This window comes from Rhizoctonia solani, chromosome 14, assembly GCF_016906535.1.
Source record: "Rhizoctonia solani chromosome 14, complete sequence".
Lineage (NCBI taxonomy): Eukaryota > Fungi > Basidiomycota > Agaricomycetes > Cantharellales > Ceratobasidiaceae > Rhizoctonia > Rhizoctonia solani.
The window spans coordinates 255998-280785 of record NC_057383.1 but is presented as its reverse complement, the minus strand read 5'-3'; the positions used below and the strand labels follow the sequence as shown (position 1 = coordinate 280785).

Genomic DNA, 24788 nt, shown 5'->3' with positions numbered 1-24788 from the left:
ACAACAACAAGACTGCTTATGGCGGTGACAAGCTATCTAAGTACAACAACAAAGCCGCTTAAGGCAGTGTAGGACTATCTAAGTAGCTAACTAAGTAATTACTGGGCTGTAAGGCCCTTGTACACTGAGTGGATGCAACAAGAGGTAATCAACCTGGGTGTTACCATTGTTAGACTTGCAGAGGCAAAACAGATGACTAAGCAAGTGAGCGCTGAACAAAGAGGACGGTGCGGACAAGTGTCAAGACAATGAGAGGGAGCAGGGCAAGCAAGTAAGATAAGCAAATGTATTCTACAAGTAAGAACTGGTGTTGCAAGCAATGGGAGGCATTGGACTTCCCATGCTTGTTTATATACATAAGTGCATACATGCAAGGAGGCTGTGGGCACCGGTAGGAAGTGTCTGTGAGCCCAGAGGGCAAAACAGGAGAGAAAGAGAGAAGTGAAATACAAGACAAAATGAAAGAGGTATGCAAAGATAAGGAGTGGGGAGCCAAGAGGCTCTGCACAACCAATTGTAAGAACCAATGGTCTAAGTTGGAGTTTGGCCAAATTGGGGCCAATGTTGTGCAAATGAGCGCAACAACCGTGTGGGATCCTTGGGTACCTGAGGGACAAGGTGGAGGTGCAAGAGAGTTGCATGAAAGCAATGGGCTGGAGAGAGGGGGCCAGAGGGCAAGGAGAGCAGGGAGAACGGCGCAACAAGGTGGTGGTCACGTGCAGGCATTACAGTGTTACAGACCTGGGTTTGTAACAACCATGGTTGGTTGGCCTCCTTATATATTCTATCTACTAGCTAATTACAAATACATTATATCCAATACTGAATCCAATAAGAACCCTGCTCTGCAGTTGGCCTTACTCATGCATACGTGTCACTGATGTGTCATGATGACATCATAGGTGGAGGTGGCTACATGTGCTGAATAATGTGTAGAGGGGGATGTGGCTTGGCGCTTAACATAAGATATAGGCACCAAAGTCATGTGATTAAAAATGTTGTCTGTTTATCTTTGTTTAAATTCAAGAAAATGGGAATAAATTCCCTGGTATCAAGTGTGTCTACAACACACACTTACCCAACATATGTAGCCACCTCCACCCAATGACATCATTATGACATGTCAGTGACACATATGCATGAGTAAGGCTGCAGTTGGAGCAGGGTTCTTATTGGTTATGTTTTTGCACATTTGTATTTGTAATCAGCTTGCTCTCTGTAATATATAAGGAGGCCAACTGTTGTACACCACTGTAAGGTGGGTACTTGCTAATAGGGCAGGCGCTCATGGCTGTACTACTACAGACAATGCTTGTGTAATCTAATCTAAAGGCTATACTACTGGCGCTTAAGGCATCCTACTACTATCTACAGTTGACAAGGGGGCCTTAGGCCTGGGAGGTGTGATGAGTGAAGTAAGGGGGTTAGCTTCTGAACTACTAAGGCTGGCTACTTAGCTGGCTTCTGATATCCTCCTCTAATGAGTAAGAGACAAGGTAAAATTGACTTGGGGTCTCCAAGCAATTTCCCTGCTGTATATATAGACAAGAAACTAACTACATGTGGTCTGTGCATGTGTGAATAGAAGACTACATGTGAAAAAGGAAGCATGCTGCGGACTGCGCAGAAGCGTGGATTTCTCCTAAGCGCCCTTGGCATGGCATCTTGGTGCAGCATCTTGGCATAATAAGCACCAAGGTCATGTGATCAAAAAACAAAAGATACAGAGTGTTATAACCTCCTAAACTATACCAATGGATTTGCCTGTTTTTTCTATTATTTTTAGTATTTTTTCCGAACTCAATATCTTTTGTTTTTCAATCATGTGATCTTGGTGCTTATTATGCCAAGATGCTGCGCCAAGATGCCGTGCCAAGGGTGCTTAGGAGAAATCCACACTTCTGCGCAGCCCGCAGCACACTTCTCTTTTCACATGTAGTCTTCTATTCACACACGCACAGACCACATGTACCTAGTAGTTTTGTCTATATATACAGCAGGGAAATTGCTTGGAAACCCCAAGTCAATTTTACCTTGTCTCATACGCATTGAGGAGGATTAGTCAGCCAGCTAAGTAGCAGGCCCACAGTAGTTCTCAGATGCTCACCACCCCCCTTACTCATCACACCTCCCAGGCCTCAGGCCCCTTTGTCACTAGTTAGCAGTAGGTCACCTTAAGTGACAGTAGTATAGCCTAGTATAGAGTAGATTACATTAGTCTTGCTTGTAGTAGTACGGCCCCAAGCGCCTGCTTCCACCAGCATGTACCCACCTTACAGTGGTGTACAACACAGAGTTTGCAAAAAAAGGTAAAAATATCAGAAAAATTGTCCAAATCCAGTGGTATAGATAAGGAGGTTGTAACACCAACCAACCATGGTAACACCCAGGTCAATTACCTCTTGTTGCATCCACTAAGTGTACAAGGCCTTACAGCTGGTAACTACTAAGTCCATAGCTACATAGTCCCTATGCTGCCTTAAGCAGCTTCTGTGTCCTGGACACAGTCACATGACCAGTACAAGTGGTTGCATGCTGGCCCAAGCCCAAATTTGGGGGGTAGCAGGTGTAATAATGGGTTGTCAGCAGAGGAATAATAGGGCTCTATGGCTTAGTGGTCAAGCTGGTTCAATTCCGGCTAGTTCTATTTTCCTCTGTTTATGACAGCTGCCTTAAGCAGTCTTGTAGTAGTAGGATAGTTGCTTGTTGCTGTAGTTAGGACTGTTGTTGCCTTAAGCAACTCCTCCATATTTTGTACACTGCAGCCTCAAGCACCATCCCCTCAATGTCCCACCAGACATCTAGGACAGTGTGTCTGCAACACTACCAGAGGTAGATACACTTGGTTGGGGTGCAGATGTGAAATTTCAACCTGTTACACCCTTGACAATTACACCACTAGAATCCCCTGAATTTTCTCATCTTTTCACTATTTTTTACAATCTCAATATCTTTACTTTTCCATCACATGATCTTGGCGCTTACCTTGACAAGATGCCATGCCAAGACCTGCCAAGACATCAGCAAAAAGGGGGTCTCTACCTATTTGGGCCTATCTATGTATAACTACGTATATATACCTAGATGACTTGTATCTCCATAGAGCTAGGTAGATATCATAACATCTCCGTAGATCTAGGTAGACAGAGCTTTCTACATAGAAGCGCTGATCTACGCGCATCTACGTAGCTCTACGTAGAGGCATAGGGTCCATTAACAAATTATTACCAGCGCAATGAAATTATATCTTTAAACTTGCTGTACCCCATAGATTTCCCCATGTAGCAGTCATATCCAAAGGCATTTCAGTAAATTCAATTTACAGACACTGCTCATACAATAAAGACACTACTCAAAAATCCTGTTTTTGACTATTATCACACCTGTACAATTCCCTGCCCTTGATCTCACTTGTGCACACATTGACCAACATACAACCTGTCTCAAGTCTTGAGGGATGTTTTGAGTACCGGATCTGAGCAACCCAATTCCGTTACCGGGGGCAGGTTGTATTGCATGCAAGCCAAGGGTACAAACGTAATGAGTGTGGTGGCAAGTACAACAATCCAGGTGTACAGGGCAAAATGAACGGCGCACAAAGAGCAGCAGGTGCATGCAGGGTTGGTGTATGGACAAACCAAGAATTTCCCTCTGTATTTATAGCAAACTGCATCCATTGATTCAACTTCAAAGCTCTGAATGTACTCACCCTTGTTGGTTGGCATGTGCTCTCCTTTGCAACTTTGACAATCCTCCTTGCCAATCCTGCAATGTCCTCAATCAGCCAGCAAGTTCTTCTTTGAGCTTTGTTGCTTGTTCACTCTAATAGCCATGTAAGCATAAACCATGAAATGGGAAGGATGCACACTTTTACAGTAAACACAAAACAACTCAGCAACGCGGCATGCTTGGGTAAGAGGTTGTTGAACACCCCATTGTGCTTGCAAACCCTAATCAACGCAAGACTTGCTTTTGACACTTGAGCTTGTCCATTTGCATCACATCATGAGCGGCCTAAGTGTCTTTGAGTGCCTGTATTTGAGCAACAAGGTCCTGTTTCTGGGCATATGTGTTGTATAGTGTTGGGAGTCAAGGGTCCAAATGTAACAAATGTGCTTCCAGCTGTTTCTTGTTGTACGCCAACTGTAAGGTTGGGTACTCGCTAGTGGGCGGGCGCTTACGGCCGTACTACTACTAACAGAGTTGGTCTACTATCTATCTAGGCTATACTACTACCGCTTAAGGCGGTCTACTACTTCTATGCTACTGCGAGGGGGCCTTAGGCCTGGGAGGTGTGGTGAGTAAGGTAGAGGGGTTGCTACTGGTGACTAAGGGGGCCGGCTACTTAGCTGGCTGGATATCCTCCTCAATGAATATGAGACAAGGTAAAATTGACTTGGTGTCTCCAAGCAATTTTCCTGCTGTATATATAGACAAAGCGCACTATCTACATGGTCTGTGCGCGTGAGAGAAAAAAGTACAAAAGACAAATGAGAAGCATGCTGCGGACTGCGCAGAAGCGTGGATTTCTCCTAAGCGCCCTTGGCACGGCATCTCGGCGCGGCATCTCGGCATAATAAGCGCCGAGATCACGTGATCAAAAAACATGAGATATCAAGTTCGTAAAAAATACTAAAAATAATGGAAAATTCAGGCGATTCTAATGGTATATGTTTAGGGGTTTATAACATTGCCCCCCCCTTAAAGGCTCTTGGCGGAGTCACGAGCCTTTTTCAGTTGTGACTTGTTGAAGCGTTGTATCTCCTCTTGGCTGTTTTCTAGGAGTTCTTCCGGTTCCCAGGAGTTGTCTTCCAGGCCATAACCCTTCCATTTAATTAGGTAAAACCATTTTCCCCGTTGTTGTTTGGAGTCAATTATTTGTTCAACCTCATACTCCTCTTCCCCTTCTATTGTTTCAGGAGGGGGTCTTTCTGGAAATGGTTGACTGGGGGATTCGTGTGCTTTGGATAGCAATCCTACATAGAACACGTCATGGATTTTCAGGGTGTCTGGGAGTTTTAGGCGGTAGGCGTGACTTGATATTTTCTCTGTGACTTCAAAAGGACCTAATTGCTTGGGGTCCAGCTTGTTAGAGTTCGTCCTAAGTTCTACATTTTTTCCATCAAGCCAGACTTTCTCGCCCACTGAGTATTCCGGGATTATCCCTTTTGGTCTTGCCATGCGTTCCTTAGTCATTCTGAGTGCTGACTCTGCCTCCTTCCATTCCTGGGTCAGCGTATTGGCTACCAAATCTGCTTCTGGTACATTGGCTGGTATGGTTGACGGGTTCATTACGGGATTCCTTCCATAAACCAGTTCAAAGGGGGTTTTTCCAGTTGCAGCGTGTTTAGCGTTGTTGTAGGCGTATTCCGCAAGTGGTAACCATTTAACCCAATCCAAGTGGTCTGCTGCTACATAAGATCTCAGGTAAAACTCAATGAACTGGTTGACGCGCTTGGTCTGTCCGTCTGATTCGGGGTGATAGGCCAATGAGAAGGCAGGCTTAATTCCAAGTCGTTGGTATAGCGCCCTGAGGAATTTCCTGGTGAACGTGGTTCCTCTATCAGAGACGGTTTTTATGGGTAATCCATGTAGTTTCCAGACGTGGTTGACAAATAAGTCCGCTAAATCCTTTGATGTAACCTTTTTTGAGGTAGGAATGAAGTGACCAAATTTCAAAAAGGAATCAATTACAACTAATATGGCGTTGTGTCCCTGGGATTTGGGGAACCCTGTGATGAAGTCGTAGGACATGGTGTGGAAAGGATAAGGGGGAACTTCTAACGGCTTCAGGGAGATGACTGGGGCATATGCGCGTTGGTTGGCTTGACAAACTGGACAGCATTCAACCCATTCTTTAGCAGAAGATTTCATTCCGGGCCACCAATAGCTCCTGCTGATAAGTTCAAGCGTCCTTTGTTGGCCTGGGTGTCCTGCCAGTGGGGAGTTGTGGAATTCCCTCAATAGTTGCTCCTTCAGGGGTTCTGAGTCCGGAACCACCAGTTTTCCGCGGTACCATAGCAAATCTTCTTCCCAATCATAGTCCCTATAGGCTTTTCTGATCAAAGGGGGTGCATTGTCTACATCTTCAGTAAGGAACTTGATGATGGGTTCTAGTGATGGATCTTCCTTGAGTCTGGTGCAAATATCCGTGACAATCTCTAATTCCTCTTCTGATGTATTTGCAAAAACCTCTGGCAATAGCATGACTTCTGGTTCCTGGGGGTTGTCAACATAGTCCGATCGTCTGGACAAGGCATCCGGCTTCCCTGACTGCTTCCCTGGGCAATAATGTATCTCAAAGTTGAAGTTGCTCAGGAATACACGCCATCTAGCATGCCGTCAATTGAACGTTCTCGCCTGCATCCAGTACTCAAGGTTGCGGTGGTCTGTAAATACCTGAACCGGCTTGTCCGTAGCTTCTAGGAAGATGCGCCATTCCTCCAAGGCCTTGATGATGGCCAGGAGTTCCTTGTTGTGGGTATTGTAGTTTGCTTCTGCCCCTGAGAATGATTTGGACATATACGCGATTGGGTGTAGTTGGTTATCTGAGCCCCGCTGACTAAGAATAGCTCCCATGGCAACCCCTGAGGCGTCTGTCTCAAGGTAATAAGGGAGCCCTGGGTTGGAATGGATGAGGACCGGCGACTTGGTGACAAGAACCTTCAACTCCTGAAATGCTGCTTCCTCTTGGTCGCCCCATGACCAGGGGGTTTCCTTTTTGGTAAGGTTGTGTAGAGGGCGAGCTACTGAACTGAAATTGGGGATAAAGCGGCGGAGGTAGTTAATGAATCCTAGGAAGGCTTGGACCTGTTTGACTGTTTTGGGGGTTGGCCATGACGTGACCGCCTTGATCTTCTTCTGGTCCATGGAAAAACCTGCTGGGGAAATGACTATGCCCAAGTAATCCACCGTGGTGACATGGAAGTGGCACTTGGAGAGTTTACAGAACAACTGATTTTTCATCAACCGTGCTAGGACTTCCCTGACATGGTTTGGGTGGTCCTTGGGGTTTTCTGAGAAGATCAGGATGTCGTCCAAGTAGACAACCACAGTGACGTCAATGAGGTCCCTAAACAGGTCATTCATGAAGTGTTGGAAGGCGGCTGGGGCGTTGGTAAGGCCAAAAGGCATTACCAAGTATTCAAACAGCCCGTACTTTGTTCTAAAAGCCGTCTTCCATTCATCTCCTTCCTTAATCCGGACATTGTTATAACCCCAGCGCAAATCCAATTTGGTGAAGATCTTGGCATGCCTAAGTTTGGCCATGAGGTCGTCTTGCCTAGGGAGCGGGTAAACGTTTTTGTGCGTGACGTCATTTAGTTTCCTATAATTGACTACCAGTCTTAGTGAGCCATCTGCCTTTTTTACAAACATGACCGGGGCGCCTGCTGAGGAAGTACTAGGGCGGATCTTGCCTGTTGCTAATTCCTCTTCAATATGTTGTTTTAGCGCCTTAGATTCTGCGTTGGTCATGCCATATATGGGGCCAGGGGACAGTTTGGCGTCCGGGACAAGGTCTATGGAGATGTCATACTCCCTATGTGGAGGGAGGACCTTGAATTCTTCTTTGCCAAAAACTTTAGCAAACTCATGGTACTGAGGGGGAAGGTCTGCTAAAGGATCTGAGTCTGCTTCTTCCTTGGAGGCAATTTGAACTTGTTCAGGGAATGTGACTAGTCCCTGTTGCCAATCAATGAGGGGAGCTTCTGCCGTTAGCCATGTCATGCCTAGGATTGCCGGGGTGTTGCCAATGGGGCAAACAAGAAATGGAATGGAATGGGTGTGGCCATTGGCTGAGACGGTGAGGTGAACCTGGTGCCAAATGCAACCAGTCTGAGAGATGGTACCATCTAACATTCTCACAACTTGTGGATTTTTGAGTTGGGTTTTTGGGATTTTGTATTTTTCCACAATCAAAGGAGAGATGAAGTTTGAAGTGGCTCCTGAATCAATGAGGGTTTTGAGGGGTTCTGCCGGGAATTTTTGGACGTATAGATCAATAAATAGCAAGGGTTTTTTATTCGAATCTAGAGCAAGAGATACAAATTCTACACTATTTAAATTGTCCAATTTTTGGGTCGGGGGCTTGGCAGCAGTCCTCGACTTCACTCTTTTCCCAATTCCTCCTCAGCTACCTTGGCAACCTCTTTGATAGTTGCCTTCCAGCCATTGGGGCACTGTTTGATGCCATGCCCCTTTTGGCTGCACTTGACACAAAGGCCAGACGTGCGGCGGCGGTCCTGTTCTTCCGGAGTGACATAGTTTGGGTCTTCTGATAGGCGGACCCTAGTGGTGGTAGTGGAAGTGGTGGCTGTAGTGGCCGTGGACTTGGCAGGAACCTTCTTTGGCCGGTTTTCCTCATTTTTGCGGCGGATGTTGTCAATTTTAATTGCCGCCGCAAAGATGGCTTTGAGATTGTCAGGGATGCTATCTTTGGTAGACAGCAGTTCCTTGACCTTCCAGTGGAGACCCCGCGTGAACTGCGCAATATAGGCCTCCTTGTTCCAGTCTAGTTCCGTCATGAGATTGCGGAACTCCGTGACATACTCAGAGGTAGTGGTGGATTGGGAAAGAGCCGCAATTTTTCTGGCGGCGGCCCGTTTGGCATTGGGATTGGCAAAGGCCTCCTTGAATTTGGCCATTAGGGCCTGGATGGTGGTAGGGGGGTTCCCCTTGCCCTTGATGATGTTCCCAATGATGGGGAGGGCCCAGTTGGCGGCCTTGTCTGTCATGTGGTATAAAATCCACACAACCATCTGTTCTTCCTCGTCAAACTGATCGCAATGGAGAGCTACCCATAGCATCATTTGATCAAGCCACTGAGTGGCTTTTTGTCCCCTGGTGTCACCCTTATAGGGGTTGGGAAGATCCATCTTGGGTTGTTTTACGCTAGACCCTGCGTCGAAGGGGGTGAGGGATCCCAAGTGCCTTCTAGGCGTTCCTTGAGGCTCCTTTTTGGGGGCCCTTGGTTCTTTGTCCTCTGAGTCAAAACCTGTTCCTCTTGAGGGGCGGAATGGGGCTTTGAGCCCAGGCCTAACCGTGCCTGGAGTGTGAGCTTCCCCCCTGAGTGGGTAGGAGGGGTGACAGGCCCAGTTGATGGGCCAGGCTTGGTTTGGGCTCCGCCCTGGTCTTTGTCACCAACGAGGTTGTTGGTTTCCTTGCATATGGCTTTGAGCTCTGCAAGCTGTTGGCCTTGGGATGATAATTGGGCCTGCAAGGACCCAACTTGGTTGGTGAGGTTGAGGATAGCCTTGAGGAGAGCGGCAGTGGTTGGCTCCGGTTCCATTCCGGGCAAGTGTTGCGGAGGGGGTGATGGGCCGCGAGAGGGTGGTTGGGAGCGGGTTGCCACGGAACATTGAGAGGAGCGGCTGGAGGGACGGGAGTATGGGTGGAGGACGCCAGAGCGTGTGGATGGAATGTTTGAGACGGCGTGGGGGAAACTAGGTGCCTGATACAGGACTTATGAGCGGTTTTTACGCAGTATCTCTACGCTAAACCCTTGCGTCAAATACCTAGCGTTGGACAATCCCTACAACAAATCAGCAGATCTGGCGATTGTGATACAAGCGGGTTTTTTGCAAGCGGGTAATTCAGCTGACTAGGGTTGCTAACTGCAGAGTTCTGGCAAAACTCGTGGTATGCGGACAATAGGACTCGTTAGCCTTATAGCAATTTGGTACTACGTGGGGGTGGGGGACTTTTGATTATTATGTCCCGCAAGGTAGCCCCAATCACGGTTTTTTCCCTTGTGCTAGTACTAGGAGTCTTCTCGTTTGTTGATCAAGCCTACAAGAAAGTCAATTTTACAATGTTGTACGCCAACTGTAAGGTTGGGTACTTGCTAGTGGGCGGGCGCTTACGGCCGTACTACTACTAACAGAGTTGGTCTACTATCTATCTAGGCTATACTACTACCGCTTAAGGCGGTCTACTACTTCTATGCTACTGCAAGGGGGCCTTAGGCCTGGGAGGTGTGGTGAGTAAGGTAGAGGGGTTGCTACTGGTGACTAAGGGGGCCGGCTACTTAGCTGGCTGGATATCCTCCTCAATGAATATGAGACAAGGTAAAATTGACTTGGTGTCTCCAAGCAATTTTCCTGCTGTATATATAGACAAAGCGCACTATCTACATGGTCTGTGCGCGTGAGAGAAAAAAGTACAAAAGACAAATGAGAAGCATGCTGCGGACTGCGCAGAAGCGTGGATTTCTCCTAAGCGCCCTTGGCACGGCATCTCGGCGCGGCATCTCGGCATAATAAGCGCCGAGATCACGTGATCAAAAAACATGAGATATCAAGTTCGTAAAAAATACTAAAAATAATGGAAAATTCAGGCGATTCTAATGGTATATGTTTAGGGGTTTATAACATTTCTCCAGCGTTGCAATTTTCTACACCCTGGTTGAGTAAAGAGCCCACAAATAGTTGAGAACTCACATCAACTAGCTCCTTGAACTTGATATCCTTGATATTCATGTTGGTGATTGGATCCAGCAAGGCAATTCCCCTTGGGAACCGCCTTTTTACCTCAAGAACAACCTCCACACCATCTTGCATCCAGCCAAGGGGCATAAATCTTTTGGAAGATGAACGTGGAGATGGCTGATACTTGCAATTGTTGACAAGAGCACAGGGCATTCAAATGGTTTGCCTTCCTGCCCAGTAGGACATGGCTTGAATGCTCTGGATGCAGGGGTTTCAGGGTTTGATTTTGTAGTGCTGCCAGTTGTAGACCCCTTGGCGCAATGGAGAAGCAAGTCCACAACGTACTTTTCTTGAGGTGGGAGGGCTTCAAATGTAGCAATTACCGGTTTGTTGTTCTAGCTTCCCTAGTTAGTAAAATATGAATCAAACATAACTGCGTGCACCTAGGGAGCAGCCCTTTGCGTGAAAGTGACAACAACACCCCATCCAAAATCTTGATTGCCATGTTGAAATGTGACCAGCCGGCTGAGAGAAAGACATAGTGAATAGTATGAGGGAGAAGAATAATTGTCTCCTCCCAAACAACACAATGTTCTAAGAACAGAGTCAAGCAAATATGTAATAAGATACACTCCGCAATCAACTCACCACCATCTTGCATGTAATGAATCTTGTCAAAAATAACCCATGCAACTGAACGCATGATCTCTGAGCCCTGGTATAACATGGAATGGAGAATCTAGTTGAGTATGAATACCATCACTCACAAGCCTGAGTGACAAGGCTTACCTTGGTTGTCATGACTAAACATGACGCAGTTGGATTAATGGTAACATCACCAGTCATTAGCCCAACATCCCCAAATTCAGCAAGCATCTCCTGATACTTTTGGTTACTGAGGCCCTGGAAGTGCGTAAGCTTGGGAGTCAGACGTCACCTACCCAACATACCTTGATGTATAGATCACTTGCTGCTTGTCCCTCAAACAGAGAGTTGTTGGAACGGACCCAAAGTAAAGGTGTATTCCCAAGCCAGTTCCTCTGGAGATACATGTTACTTGATATGGATGTAGGGATACCCAGAGGGTATGGCCACTTGGTGTTGAACCTTGCAATATTTTGAGCAATCAACAATATACAGCTGGAGTAACATACCTGATGAGTAAGCTTTACAAACCAAAGATGAAGGAGTGGCACAAGCCTGGCAATATTTGTACCCTAGAAAAAGGGATAAATAGGTCTACAGAAGATTGTAGTCAAATCAAAAGCCTTGAAGTGAGGATGCAATCAAGGAAGCTTTTCAATCTCACGTACCTGATCAATAACTGGAATATTGGGCGGTTAAACTGCAAAACAAAAGGTGATTGTATGAGTAGTTAGATACACAGAATGAATGGGGATATTTGCTTATGCTTAGTGTATCACCATACTACTTTGAACGCCAGGAGCCTGGTCCAAAATGGTCTGTTGATCACAACATGGTCAGGTGACTGCAGAAATTCAAAATCAATGCATCAAGCGCCCACTTAATTTGAGCAAGCTTTGATTTTAGTCATGTACATGGTTGGCGCAAATAATTTGAGCCACATTCAATAAGAAAAATATTGAGAAAATCACTAATTGAGTGAGAATTTGGACTGGAAAATAACTAGTTACCTGGTAGATTCATGTTCCCATGCAGCATGTTGGAGGATACCCCATTTGATTGTTTTCATGGTGAGCGTCAAGCACGCTGTGGCAACTTGCCAAAAAGGGACTTGTAATATAGCATGTCAATAAACTTGGAAGGACTGCCTAGGATATGTTCAAATTAGCTATTTTTATCTGTATCTGATGCACCAAGCAATTGCATGTATCTAGTATTGGGTATGCAACCATCTACCTGTGCATGCTATTCAGAATTCACTACCCATGCCTTACAAGTGGGGCCTGTGAAACAAAAAGCAATGGACAGTAATGGTCACATCCACGGCGCTGCATACATACTCTTGCTTGCATAGTACTCACCCATCCATTGGTTCTCTTGACTTAGATTTCTGGGCTTTCATGGCACTACCGGCACTTTCAACACTGAGTAATGCAATGTTAAGTTTACGTACTTGTTCAATACCCGTGTTGTTGGATTGACAAAGATATGGAGTAGGTGCGCTCAGGTCATTAACTAGCACTGAGTGCAGAAACAAGCTGGCGTTGTTCATCAGAGACAAGTCTGAGTAAGTGGGAAGAATAACCAAAAGAAATCAATACTGGTTGTTTGTGTTGTTTTGAAAGAATCAACTAACTGAGAGATGTAGAACTTTTGACTCTAGAGCAAAGCAGCTGTACAAAGCTAACAGATATTGATAGTCTGCAGGTGAACAACAAGATTATCAAGAGATCAACAATTGCCACAACCAGCGCATGGAACCACAGACCTGGATAAATAAGGGGTTCTGACACATAAGCTCAGTGATATTTCAGCTTCAGGGCAAGCTATTGAGAGGCTGGAAAATATGTTGGCAATGTAGCGCAAAGTGTTGGGGTGAGGTTTTTGTAGCTGCTGTGCACAAGTTCTGGGTGTGAACTCCGAGTGTTGAATGTGTGTCACTAAGAGAGTGACAGTTGGTTGAACAGACTGGATAGGTCACGTGGCTTTCAAACAACTTACAAGTGGCATGGGTCATTCAGTGCAACAAGGTGAGCTTACATTTGTGCATACAATCACTTGGATGAATTGAACGTGAATTCCATAACCTTGATTATTGGTAGTTAATTGTCACTCCAGTCATTTAATGTTTGGAATGAGTCATGTGGACAAGAGATATGTATGCGTAGCATGCTGTATTGAGTATGAAGGAAACATATCTTGCCATGGGACGTAGAAATATTGAGAATAGTTTACATATCACAAAGTACATATCAAGGGTTATGAGGACTATGGACGCAAACTGTTGTACGCCAACTGTAAGGTTGGGTACACGCTAGTGGGCAGGCGCTTATGGCCGTACTACTACAGACACTGCTTATGTAACTAACTATCTAGGCAATACTAATACCGCTTAGGGCGGTCTACTAATTCTATACTACTGCGAGGGGGCCTTAGGCCTGGGAGGTGTGGTGAGTGAAGGGGTGATGAGCGTCTGGGAACTACTTAGGGGCTGGCTACTTAGCTGGCTGGCTACCTTCCCTAATGAATAAGAGACGAGGTAAAATCGACTTGGGGTTTCCAAGCAATTTTCCTGCTGTATATATAGACAATACTACTAACTACATGTGGTCTGTGCGTGTGTGAATAGAAGCCTACATGTGAAAAGAGAAGCGTGCTGCGGACTGCGCAGAAGCGTGGATTTCTCCTAAGCGCCCTTGGCACGGCATCTCGGCGCGGCATCTCGGCATAATAAGCGCCGAGATCACGTGATCGAAAAACATAAGATATTGAGTCCGTAAAAAATACTAAAAATAATAGAAAATTCGTCCGATTCTGATGGTATATGTAAGGAGGTTATAACACAAACATACCGTTTTGCAAGTCAATAGTATCCTTGTGTAGTGATGAAACATCAAGCTTTATCCGCCAAAATCCAATGCTCTAGGAGGTCAAAGGTATAATAGTTGCTGAACTGATTGAATATGTATGATTGGCACACGTCAAAAATGTTGGTGTGGAGCGTAAGCCGCGTTTCTTTGTCGATTGTGCTAAATCTTGGTCCTAGATGGCAAGCCATGGAAATTCTAGATATTGGAATGATTGCTGTTAAGGGTTTCTGAGCTTGATCAAATGACTTTGTTGTTGTGTAGGCGTTCAGGTGTTTTGTAGGGGATTGACCAAACTGATTAAACCACTCAACGTACGCCAACTTCTGTGGGTACAATTGATAGAACCAAGCTGGGAGTTCGAATATTAGGCGGACGCGGGCAGCACAATACCCTGCAAGTATATAACGACAAATTTTCAGCTCAATAAAGGATGGCAATAAAACAATGAAATTACGCACAATGAATACCCGCTTTGTCTGGATATGTGAGGACAAGGACGGTATCAAATTGTCCAACACAACAAACACGCTATATCAAGTCAAACTTGGTCGGCCAAGCCTGGACGTGGTCAACTTGTGGTGGCTCTAAGGCCTTGAATGGGAGAGTAGGGTGAAATAAGCAAATAACGGTCCAGATGTGCAAGGTATCGTCCGGTGAAAGTATAGTTGTTGGCCAGGTAGGGTTCAGTTTTTTTAGAAATGTGGATATATCGCGCACAAGGTTTGTTGCACAGTGAGCTTTAACCAAGTGGTTGACTGTCGAGGGCACCTTGCGGCGGCCCTTGGCAGTAACAAGCTCCGGAGTCGGATAGTACAATTTTGGCGCCGAATCCATCCCCACGTTGGTATCCAGGTTGTCTCCATTCCCGCCCTGATCTGACACTTGGACCCTGCCTTTGATGACCCGGTCAACAACACAACCGTCTGCCAAATTGTCTGGCTCATTGTCTTCGCCCTCTTCATCGTCCGAGTTACACTGGCTAGCCTTGCTTTCTCTGTCCTCATCTTGAGTGCCGCCCTCCAATGTGTCCAACATATAATCTTCATCTCCCATCTTGCCCTCTTCCCACCATGTCTCCCCCCTCGACTCAGCCCTTTTGTCCCAGTCCAAATCTTTGTTGCCTTTGGGGCTATCCATATAAGTTAAGTACGCCCAATGCAATGCCAATGCATCCATTCTCATTATATATTCCGCCATTTGCTCCAGCTCCGTGTCATCAATCTTATTCAAGGCGTTGAATCCGGCCTTGGTCAGGTTGATGTGAAGTCTCTCTGGAGCCTTGGTGTTGTATCCATAAGGCGTGCCGAGCATGCAAATTGAGTGGGTATAGTGTTGAAGTTGGTGGAACTTTGGTATATTATGAAATTTCCTTTTGGTTTTCAGCCATTGCTTGAATATTGCCTTGTTTTGGTGGAATGTTGCTAAATGTTGATCCATTTCCTCAAGTTTGGTCTTGGTGAGAGTTGATGAGTGAGCCAGATACATGAATTTCAGCAGAGCGAGTGTTGCATCAACAACTTTAGGGCCTGCATCGGCAGCGACAGGTAAGAACACCTTCATCATTTCCTTGGCTTTGCGACCGGTTGACCGCAAGAGTTTGCTGATTCCTCTCTTGAAGTGTCATATCCCTTGATGACGTGGCATCAACTTGTATCGTAAGTTGAGCTCCTTTTTACCAATAATCTTGGGTAGCCATTTTGCTAGATGGTCCTTGAAAACGCCTTTATGGCATTGGTGGAGTAGATCGGGCGTGTGCATCGTTGCAATGTCAATGTAGGTATGTTGATTCCACCAGGGCCATTGATTGTGCAACCCAAAGTCTTCAAAATTTGGCAAACCTTCCTTACAATGTTCCTTGATTGCCTCCAAGGTAGGAATTTTCTCACAAAGAGGAGTGTTCTGATGGAGGTCTCCACGCAAATTGGGCTGCACTAGACAAACGGGGCAGAAAGAGCCAATGGAGCAAGCGTTCCAACATTGCTCAGGGTAATTGGCAATAGCTGACGAGAGGGTTGGATATATGCGCCAAACTCCGCTGTCTGCGCAAACTACTTCCATCCCAACTTGTTCCGCATTGGTGAGTGGTTGTAATAGGTTGCGCATATGTAAGGTTGTAGAATTCGTACGGTAACTGTAATGTTAGTAATCAAATGTAATAAACAACCTTGCGTGAATCAATACGAGTGAGACAATAGTAAACCAGAGTTTAGAGTCAAGCAAGTTGGCTATCAAAGTCAATTGAATTAAAAGTATTAAAGTACAAAGTTGTGAGTCTACATGCTAACTATTGATAGGTCTTTTTATATGTTTTCAACACGGGTATTCTGCTGTTGCATATACCTGCGTGTGGTATCATTCAGTCTTATTCCGATTCTTGGCCTAGCACTTGTGCTAAGGCTTTATTTCATTATATCTTATCATTAACGTCCGCAGCTACTGCGGGCTTGTTTGTTACTGCGGTATGAAATATATTATGTATTTGATTTCTCTTTATAGTGTGTAAGGTTCGGGGGCCTTGGGGCCGTGTCCCGGGGTCACGTGCTCCTTACATTCGCCCTCCCCGATTGGCGGTTCAATTGGCTTCTGAGTTAGCAAATCGGTCCCAGTCCCAGTCTTTGTCGTTGATGACTTCTTTGGTTTTGTTGGCATGTATGGGACAAGTATAGTTCTCCCTTTTGGGAATGTCGGGAACGGTGCCGGTAACCCCTCCATCCACCTTGTTATTACTGTGTCCACTACTTGGACCTGAAGTTTCTTCAGTGCTTTTTCTGTAAGCATTGGTCTGTTTCTCCTCTCCGTCTCCTTTCGTGTCTCTATTCTCCTTTCCTTGTTCCTTTGCTTTCTCATTCCTCCACTTTTCTCTCCATTCTCTCCTCCTAGCTCCTCCCCGCGTCCTGTGCCTTTTGTACAGGCTGACGCGCGCCCCTGTTGATTTTGATTAGCATCCGTGTACTTAGTTTGACGAATGCCATTACCAATTCTATCAATGAGGGGGTTCCTGTGGGCTTTTGGCCCCTTAGGAGCGTTGATAGGTGGGCGCGCTTGTATATATGCGCGTTGTATTGGTCGCCCTTGGTGCCGGGGACGGACTGGGTATCTCTGAGTTGTTTCATTCGCCGGCACCCCTTTCTGTTGAGCAACTTGCTTCGCTTGCCCTAACGCTATTGCTAGCTTGTTCATCGACGTTGTAAGCATCTCGACTGCAGGGTTTGAGGGTGTAATTGTGTTACTCCCCTGTTCCCAAATCGTGTGTAGCATTGATCTAAACTCCTGGTACTTTGGCGGTTCGCTGCCCGCAGTATCCAGGGATCCATGGCTGACACAAAATAGGTTGGCGCAATATACGCCGCAATCGACAAGCTTGCCAGCAGTGAACAAATAAATGCTTTGTTGTTTGATGGAGGTATTGGTACGAGACATATTGCGACAGTGTATGATATTGTCTAGTATGTTATTGAATGCGATGCTGTTGACTTGTACCTTGCTTTCAGTTGTTTTTATATCATTCTCCTTGAGCTCATTTCCGAACTCCTGTTCCTCTATTCCATATTCAGCTGTCCATGGTAAGTTTAGGACGCTATTGACCCCTTGCAGTTTGAGGTATTCGTCTAACGCAACTAAATGCTTGATGTCGCAATAATCTTCCCAAGTTCTGCTTTGGTTTGCCCACAGCACTTCATATTGGGTTTCTTTTCCTTTTCCTGCGTGCTGCAGTATTGCTCGTACTGCCCATTCTTTAGGTGCATCCGTTAAGGATACTGTTGGGTTTCCCGCCCTTGCAGGGAACCTGTTATCATCATTCAGTACGTGAATGCGCAGCAGCGACGCGTGGAACACGGGGTGTATGCCCCTATCTTTTAGATCATTTGGTAGTTCTAACTCGTATGTTGTTCCTTTTACTATTTCTTTTGTCACTCTTACTGGTCCAATGTATTTCCTTGCCAGCTTTCGTGATATCTTTTTTGGGAGCCTTAGATTCTTTGTTGATAGATATACTAAGTCTCCTTGAGTTATATCCGCTGGGCGTTGATGTTTGTTTGCCTGGGCTATCATTTGTGTACGTGTGTCTATTATGGCGTTGTGTGCGGCTGCTAATGCTTCTCTTTGCCGGACTAAGAACTTCCGTACTCCTGGGTACAAGCTATCTGTGTCCCAACGTGAACCAGTGGGGTATTGGCCGTAGTTCAGGAAGAACGGGCTGTATCCCGTGGCTTCAGACCTTGCCAAGTTCATTGCGTACTCGACGCTTGGTATGTGTTTTACCCATTCATTTTGTTTTCCTTCTATTGCCTGCCTGATGATCTGGAACAAAGTTTTATGGCTTTGTTCAGTTAGGCCGTCGGTCTCCGGATGGTATCCGGAGCTCATTCTTAGTTTGGTTCTTGTGAGACGACATAGTTCCCTCCAGAATTGGGAGTCGAATAGTTTGTCCCAATCTGACACTATGGCTTGTGGTATCCCGTGTAATTTATAAATATTGTCAAATATTACTTCTGCCATGTTGCGGGCCTTATACGTTTGTTTTGTTGGTACTAATTGTGCCATGGACGTTGCTTGGTCTATGATTACGCATAGCATGTCCCATTTCCCGTTTAGGTTCTCTGACTCGGGCAACGGTCCAACGAAGTCTATTTGTACGCATTCCCACGGCTCTCTTGCTGGGTCTAACAGGGTCAGTAATCCCATTTTTGTCTGCGTCTGGTGCTTTGTTGTTGCGCATATATGACATGACGCGCAGTAGTCCTGTACGTCTATTACCATATTTTTCCACCACGCTTTCCCTCTTAACGCGTAATTCGTTCTTTTGGCTCCACCGTGCCCTATTTGTACGTGCGCGTCTTCAATTACTTGTTTGCGTAGTTTCTTTCTCTCTATCTCTATATTGGGTATGCACAGGGCTTTCCCTTTGTTTTCTTTTATGTATATAAGATCATTAATCAATTCAAATTTCTTGAAGTGCGTCGGGTTGTCTATAATGAGCTTATAGAATTTATCTTCTTGATACCGCCCTCTCAACTCTTTGAGTGTGTTTGGTGTGGGGTCATAAAACACATTAGGTGTGGGTAATTTTGTTTGTTCCATTTCAGGCGCTTTTTCTTTCCCTTCTTTGGGATTGTATGCGGTTTTCTCTTCCCGTATTTCCATCGCCTGATCATTCTTGTCTTCCGTTATTGACCCTTTATCATTCTTTGTGCCGTGACTTTTAGGTTCTCTCTTGGGGTTTATTTTCTTAGCCGCGCGCATCTTTTTCTTTATCAAGGTATCTTTGGCCTCTTTCAATTTGTTAGCCTTCCATTTTGGTGTGGCTCTCTTATGTGTCGGGGAATGCAACACAACCAGTTTTGTTACTGGTTTACGGTTCCTCAACGATCGTCAAGGTTCCTCTATTGTTTCCTTATTAGGTAGGTCAACCCCATTAATTTCCATTGGACCCTGGGTCTTGATCGCTTGGTTGCCTAATATTGGCATTTGGGCGGCTATGGCCTCTTTGGCTACCAGTAGCGGTCAGGTGATTGGGCCGGTCACATGTCTCGTGACTTTGGCGCTAAATGCCTCAAGGTCAGGTACGTTATCCTTATCTTGCACGTATTTGCTTGTGGCTCTTACTGTTCCTGGTCTTTCATTTTCGTATATTCGGGACAGTGTATCGGCTAATACGTTTATTTCTCCTGGGATGTATATAATGCGATAATCAAATTCATTGAACACTTGTAACCATTGGACTTGTTGCGGGCTCAAGTTCTTCTGTGTCTGAAAGTGTTTGAGAGCTCGGTGATCCGTGTATATATTGAATTTACATCCTACTAATAAATGCCTGAATCGATCTAGTGACTCTTTGATTGCTAGTAGTTCTAATTCGTGCACTGCATAGTTTTGCTGAGTGCTATTAAATTTGCCCGACCAAAAGGCGATTACATGCGCCTTACTTAGTTCCTTTCCTTGCAACAGTACACCACTTGCGCCGGTGCAACTTGCGTCTGTTACTAAGTTGATTGGAGGGGCCTCCTCACTGTAATCTATAGCGACTTGGTGAGTGTCCCTATGTTTCTGTACTATTGTCTTTATTTCTTTGAACGCACGTTGGGCCGTATGGTCCCAATTCCAGTGTTTGTTTCCCGCTGATCGGTTTGATAGTACCCCCATGGGTATTCTTATGCCCTCGCAATTAGGCGCTAGGTAGCCGACTGCTCCTAAGAACGCCATCACTTGTTCCTTAGTGGTAGGTGTTTTCCACTTTAGTACGTTGTTGATTTTGTTGGGGTCCATTCGGATCCCTTTTTCATTGATCACATGACCTAGTATGTTTAGTTTGCGTACTAGGAATTGTATCTTCCCATTGCTAAGGTAAAGTTTCTCACGTCTCAATATCTCAAAGAGTTTGTTCATCCTGGATATATGCTCTTTGATCAAGTTTGTATATACTACTATATTGTCTAAGAATACATCCCAGTATTTTCCTCGACCCTTCTTGAGTAATATATTCATGAGCGATTGGTATGTAGCGCTGGCATTTGTATTGCCTTGTTGCATTACCTCGCTAACCATAGTACTGTCGGGTGTCACAAACAATGTGTGTGGTACGTCTTCAGGTTCTACCCTTATTTGTTTGTACGCATCTTTTCCATCGATCAATGACCGGTACTTATGTTTTTGTACTTGCCATAGGATGTCCGCTTGATCTGGCAGCAGTGAGGCTAATTTATGAGTGTTATCATTCAACGCTCGTTTATCTAGTACTGTACGGAGTTTGACAGACCCGTCAGCACTCTTCTTTGTTAGGAATAACATAGGTGTTGCGTTCTTTCCCGTCGCAAATCGCCATCTTCCTGTCTGTACGTATGCATTTCTCTTCTTCTCCCATTGATCCCTTAATTTCTCAGGGCACTTAGACAATCGCCATGGTAAGGGTTTGTTGTTGTTGATTAGTGGGATACGATGATTTATCACTCGTAATGGGGGAAGTGGCGTTTCAGCTGCTGTTTTGAACAGGTCCTTACATGCGTCGCTCAATTGAGCGCGCACCTTTTCTATCTCATCCTCTAGCAGTTCTGCTGCTAGCAAGGCTATCTTTGTTACTGTACCTCCCTGTAGGGGTACTGCCCTTTTACTACCGATTAATACATTTGGCGGGTTGAGTCCAAACGTGACCTTGAATTGGTACAAGAAAGGTGTGCCCAATATTAAGTCGTAGTTTTCTATATTCATTACATCAAATGGTCGATCTTCTTCTATCCCTTGGTACTGGAATAGAGCGTTTGCGCACCAATTAATTGAGCTCTTAGATCCCAATACTGCCATTTGTAGTCCTATGGGTTTAGCTAATCGGGTCTTTTTTAGCTTCAATTGGTCTACTAATGTGGTTGATACAAAATCCCCGTGCGACCTGCTATTGAGTAATGCTCGAGCAGGATTCCCATTAATTAGGACCTTGAGTATTATTGGTCGTGGGACCTTTCTTTCCTTGTCCCTTGGTTTGGATGTGTTCCATTCCATAGACGGTAGAGTTTCTTTCTTTATCGCGTATGTATTTAAGGTTTGTGTATCACATACGATTTTGTTGTTGTCCCCCGGGTCAAGAGATATTGCGTATAACGATTTAGACTCCCTTGTTGCTGTTTCTAGCTCATGTATGCGGGCGAAGCTTACAGCCGACGTGCTTATACCCTTAGGTTTAGCAAAGTTTTGCTTTGGGCAGTCCTTGGCTATATGTCCAATCTCATGGCAGAATGTGCACTTTCCCGCTGCACAATATTCTGCAAACTTTTCTGGCAAGAGCCTAGGTACCTTCTCCTTTCTTGGAGACTTATCGGTACTGACGTGCGGCTTATCTTGCCTGGGCGTGTTACCGTTTCTTTTGCCTTCCCTAGGCTTACGGTAATCAGGGCGCTTGCCTTTGTATGTTGATTGGTCTCGGCGATCATTTGTTTGGTTCTCTTCCGTTTGGCAAATTTTTTCGGCGGTTTCAAATCTAATTGCCAATTCTTCTAATTCCTCCGGCAAGTTGTGTTCCGCCAAGTATCCATTCTTTGCCCATTCTATGCGTATGTAGCTGTGGGCTCCTTCCCACATTTGGACAGCAATTGATTTATTGTTTATGTCCGCTAGTCTTCTTTGTATTTTACATAATTTGCGGTAGAAATCTCTAAACCCCCGGTCTGACTGTGTCATATTGTTAAACTTGCGGCGTATTCTTGCTTGACTGTCTGGCGGGAAGCAATAATCAAATAGCCCTTGGAATACCAGGGTCAGTGTATATTGAGTGACATCGGGGGCTACATGTAGCATATAGTAGCTTGCCGCTTTATCTTTGAGGAAGCTTTTTACGTGCCTTACGGCTTCATAGTCCTTGAATCCTGTGTCCTCCTGCCATGTTTCTACTTCGTAAACAAATTGTTTGAACGTATCAAAGTCGTTCAACCCGTTGTATGTGGTAGGTAACTTTGTCTTAAACCCGCTGAGTTGTAGTTTCCTCAGCTTTTCCTTTTCTTTTCTTTCTTTATTCTTCTTCTTTAATTTCTTAATGTATTTAGCAAGTTTATGCGGACTCATGTTATTGAAGTCATTGTTGCTGTCTGAGCTGCTACTCGATTCGCTTGAATCGCTGGGGTTCCCGTTGGCCGCTACCAATTCTTTGGTGGGGTTTGTTAATCGGTCGTGCAAGTATCCACCCGTAGGCAGTCCCCTGTTCTTTGCCGTTACTGTGTTCGGAGCTGGTGTATGCGTGTACTTGCGCTTGCCCTCCAGCTGGCTCATGGGTAGTCCTAATGTGGCTTGCACGCGACTCTTGTTCTTAGGAGTTATGGGTTCTTTTCCTTTCTCTTTTGCCTGTACTGGCATTTCTGTGTTTGTATTTGCGAATAATATTCGGGCCTCGCGCCCTCCGTTTCCCCTTGATTCCTCATAGTCCAGTAGAGCGGCTAATCGCTCTCTGTTCTTCCCAATCGCGTCTATTAGTTCATAGTCTAGGCGCGTTTGTTCCCTAGGGTCTAGTTGTCTACGAGGTAGACTTTCCTCTTTCTTTTCCTTTCTTCTGCTTGTGTTCCTTATTGCTTGCTTTCCTTTGCTGGGGCCAGGCGGTGTTCTTATTATTAAGGGTACTGTATTGTCCCTTGTTACTATATTCCCTATCTGCCAGCGGTTTTTCTGTCTAGCATTTGCTTTGGCACTCGGGCTGTTTATGCCCTGTCTGCTCTGTTCTATTTCGATGGGTTTATTTACTGGGGTTTGCCGATGTGGGTTTATTGGTGCTGAAGCAGGTCTTTTGATCTCTGCAGGGGGTTCTAGTACTGTTGGTACACTTTGTATTTGGTATTGTGGTCTTCTACTAATCGGGGACAGTATTGCTGACTTAGGTATACTCCTTGTTACTGTTTCTTCCGGCAATGCACTAATCATTGCAGTGTCTGCTTCCATGTAGGTTTTGCCTATTTCTTCCTCTCTATTGTATGTTCCCTCATCCCCCAATGCTTCATCGCCGTCCTTTGTTTGACCAGTTTCTCCCCCAGCGTCTTTGACGCTGTATGTTATGGATATGACATTTCTTCTTTAATCTGTACTTATTTATTAATTACACTAGTAATCTCACAGTAAATAAATGAGATAAAGATGCGAATTAAGGTTTTCAAGGTCCCTCTATCCAATAGTGACCTTTACAAAACCTACAAAGCTCAGGAATACCCTTAATATGCAATGCCTTTTGCATATATGCTGTTTTCTCACTCATTTAAATATATATAAATTCAGCTGAGTAGATAAACAGTAACAAGTAATATTTCTCTTGTTTGTAGCATTTATTATTCAAGATTCTATCTTGTGGCTACACACAGAAATATTCAGGGTCCCCCCTGTCGCATAGGCAAGTGCTCCGGCGCTTAATCAGCCCTTAAGCGCCGACGCACTAAATGCGCCTTTTCTCCATCACCCGGGCATCTCACACTGCCGAATCACTTGCGCTTAGGTGCGCATGTTTGTGCGCTCCAGAACGCTGGGTCAAACTCCCAAAACGGACAACATTTGGCTGAGTTATGCCCCATTTACTGTAAGTACCCAATGCAGAGGTATCCTACCTTTGGGACTGTTTACTCCAAGGATGAAACACTTAGCCTTGGGACATCTAAGGACCCACACAGGTAAATACTGCCTTGGGGCAAACATTGCCTTGGGGCAAATATTAGGATCTGTTGTTTGTTTACTATGTACCAAAGTATTGGCTCCCTCAAGTGTTTCAGTTGCCACATATACCTCCTGTACCCCCTCTTGGTATCAATCATGTATATACTTGTTTGTGCGCCTTCTCAGGGTATAAAAGGACCCTGTGAAGACGCTTCTAATGCATCCATTTTATCCACTCTTATATATTGACATATACACACAAGCCTTAAACAGCTTATCTGCGCATTTACTTTAGTGATTGACTCACTGTAAATAGCATAGGAGGTTATTTGGCGCACTAAGACCATAGGCCAGTCCCAACAGACACAGGGTAACCTATTAGTGTACTTACTGCAACCCTGTGCCCCTTGACTGTCACAGTTGTTGAGTTCAACATTGAGTATAGTGCGACGATACTGTAAGGATTGTTGTGATTGAGTGATAGTGTTTCAATCCACCATACCCCTTATATTGTAGATAGCTTTATCTACAATATCTCATAAATCCTAGATATATTTTAGGTGAACCCCATAAGTCTTAAGTCTTACTTAAGCATATATAAGTCCTATACTTATTAGGCAAATCCTATAAATCCTGTACATTAGTCAGGTAACTCTCTTACCTAAGGTACTATCCCAGAGACCTTAGGTATACATACCCCTAGTCACTTAGGCTTAAGTAACATTAGTCTAAG

At 45.1% G+C, this 24788-nt stretch overlaps 3 protein-coding genes across 3 annotated transcripts; all 3 read right to left on the bottom strand.

Moving 5' to 3' along the window:
- Window positions 1–4701: 4701 nt before the first annotated feature.
- On the bottom strand, window positions 4702–11479 carry RhiXN_10735 (Retrotransposable element Tf2 protein; the record flags this gene model as incomplete). Its single annotated transcript, XM_043330551.1, has 10 exons — window positions 4702–6331; window positions 6374–8056; window positions 8113–8841; window positions 8892–9451; window positions 10440–10578; window positions 10811–10822; window positions 10871–11021; window positions 11076–11166; window positions 11217–11330; window positions 11378–11479. 10 exons carry the CDS (start codon window positions 11477–11479, stop codon window positions 4702–4704), a joined length of 5211 nt encoding a protein of 1736 aa, XP_043185896.1.
- A 2991-nt stretch (window positions 11480–14470) lies between these two features.
- Window positions 14471–16045, bottom strand: RhiXN_10734 (uncharacterized protein; the record flags this gene model as incomplete). Its single annotated transcript, XM_043330550.1, has 2 exons — window positions 14471–15542; window positions 15591–16045. 2 exons carry the CDS (start codon window positions 16043–16045, stop codon window positions 14471–14473), a joined length of 1527 nt encoding a protein of 508 aa, XP_043185895.1.
- Window positions 16046–16514: 469 nt separating this feature from the next.
- On the bottom strand, window positions 16515–22780 carry RhiXN_10733 (Transposon Ty3-I Gag-Pol polyprotein; the record flags this gene model as incomplete). Its single annotated transcript, XM_043330549.1, has 3 exons — window positions 16515–16867; window positions 16918–17729; window positions 20700–22780. 3 exons carry the CDS (start codon window positions 22778–22780, stop codon window positions 16515–16517), a joined length of 3246 nt encoding a protein of 1081 aa, XP_043185894.1.
- Window positions 22781–24788: the final 2008 nt, after the last annotated feature.